The 1,940-nt window shown below is 46.4% G+C and overlaps 1 protein-coding gene across 1 annotated transcript in view; it reads right to left on the bottom strand.

The window, feature by feature from the left end:
• Positions 1 to 1,940, bottom strand: part of LOC119591921 (ras-related protein Rab-23-like) — a gene marked incomplete in the record, with an annotated part of 62,269 nt that overhangs the window by 9,930 nt on the left and 50,399 nt on the right. Inside the window, 2 exon segments of the mRNA XM_037940675.1 lie at positions 1 to 65; positions 1,240 to 1,402. Coding sequence (XP_037796603.1) covers positions 1 to 65; positions 1,240 to 1,402 — 228 coding nt within the window.

Genomic DNA, 1,940 nt, shown 5'->3' on the forward strand with positions numbered 1-1,940 from the left:
TGGTCGATTAAATCTATTTTGTTCTGCACGAGGACCATGGGTATGCTGCCACACTCGTCCTCGACCTGGGGGGATGGGGGGGGGGGTTAAAGAGTTGTACAAGCAAGTTAAGATGACGTACAAATATCAATAGATGAATACAGAATAAAATAAAGTCTGTGGGAATGTCGGTATATCTGCAAAAACATGTATATTCATTTTACATAATACAATAAACTCAACCTTTATTTGTTTTGCATTTTATAATAAACTCTACTATATTCGTTTTCCTTTATAAAACGCTTAATTATATGCATCAGGTGTGAGGAGCTATTCGTTCTTCTGAAAACTTATTATTATTGTAATAGATTTTTTTATCCCAATATCCAGAATATTTAATAACTTCAATATCCACTTTTTAAATTGCCTTTATTTGCTTGTTTGTTTTCGTTTCCAATTGATTTAATCAGCATCACTGTCGTCTCTATATTTAATAACTTCAATATCCACTTTTTTATTTAATATTTTTTTATTTAATATTTAATACTTTTTTATTTAATATTTTTTTATTTAATATTTAATACTTTTTTATTTAATATTTAATAACTTCAATATCCACTTTTTAAATTGCCTTTATTTGTTTGTTTGTTTTCGTTTCCAATTGATTTAATCAGCATCACGGTCGTCTCTAAAATCCCCCAAAAGCTGATTCATCCCCCGTTCACCAGCATCTCTCTCTCTTCCCTAAAATACTCCCGAAATCACTATCGTCCCTAAAATATTTCCTAAATCACTATGATCCCTAAAATGGTCCTTACATCACTCTCCCCCTTTAAATATTACCTAAATTATTGCCACCCTTTATACACACCCTAATTCCTCATCGTCCTTAAAATACAATCTAAATTGCTATTATCCCTTAAATACCCCTTAAATTACTACCCTCCCTAATATACTCCCTAAAATATGACCCCCTTTACACTCTCCCTAATCACTATTCTCCTTTAAACAATCCCTAAATCATCATCAAAATCTCCTCTTCCTCTTTTTCCTCCTCCTCCTTCTTTTCCTCCTTTTCCTCTTCCTCCTTCTTTTTCTCCTTTTCCTCCTCCTCCTTTTCCTCTTCCTCCTCCCCTACCACCTTCCCCTCCCCTTCCTCCACCCCTCCCTCCTCCCCCTCCCCTACCTCCTTCCCCTCCTTTCCCTCCCCCCTCCTCCTTCCCCTCCCTCCTCCCCCGCCACCATCCCCTCCTCCCCCACCTTCTTCTTCCACTTCCTGACGGCGCTGAAGGAGTCCCTGTCGGTGGTGGAGAAGGCGACGACGCAGGCCTGGGCGCCCCTGTAGTAGGCCTTCGTGATGGCGTCGAACTCCTCCTGGCCGGCCGTGTCCCAGAGCATGAGGCGCACCTCCTCGCCGCTTATCCTGCAGGGGGAGACGGGGGAGAGTTAGCGGGAGGGGGGGAGGAGGGGGGGAGCGAGACGGAGGGAGAGTTAGCGGGAGAGGAGGGACGGGAGGAGGGAAGGGAGGAGGGGGGGAGGAGGGGAGGATGGGGGGAACGAGACAGAGGGAGAGTTAGCGGGAGAGGGGGGGAACGGGAGGAGGGAAGGGGGGGAAGGAGGGAGGAGAGGGGAGAGGAAGGAGAGGGAGTGGGAGAGAGGTTAGATGAGGGGGAAGAGGAGGAGGGAAAGGGAGGAGGAAGGAGGAGGGGAGCAGTAGGGGTGGAGGGAGAAGGGAAGAGGAGGGTGAAGAAGAAGAGGGAAGGGGAAGGATGAAGAGGAAGGGAGAGGGGGAGAGTGAGGGTGAGGAGGGGAGAGTAGTGAGTAGGTGGGGGGAGAGGGAAGGGGGTAGAGTAGTGGAGTGAGTAGGGGGGGGGGGAGGGAAAGAGTCAGTGGAGGTGGGGAAAGGAGGGTAGTGGGAATCCAGTGGAAGGTGAGGAAGGAAAAGGGTGAGTCGGGATAGT

Source organism: Penaeus monodon, chromosome 29, assembly GCF_015228065.2.
Source record: "Penaeus monodon isolate SGIC_2016 chromosome 29, NSTDA_Pmon_1, whole genome shotgun sequence".
Classification (NCBI taxonomy): domain Eukaryota; kingdom Metazoa; phylum Arthropoda; class Malacostraca; order Decapoda; family Penaeidae; genus Penaeus; species Penaeus monodon.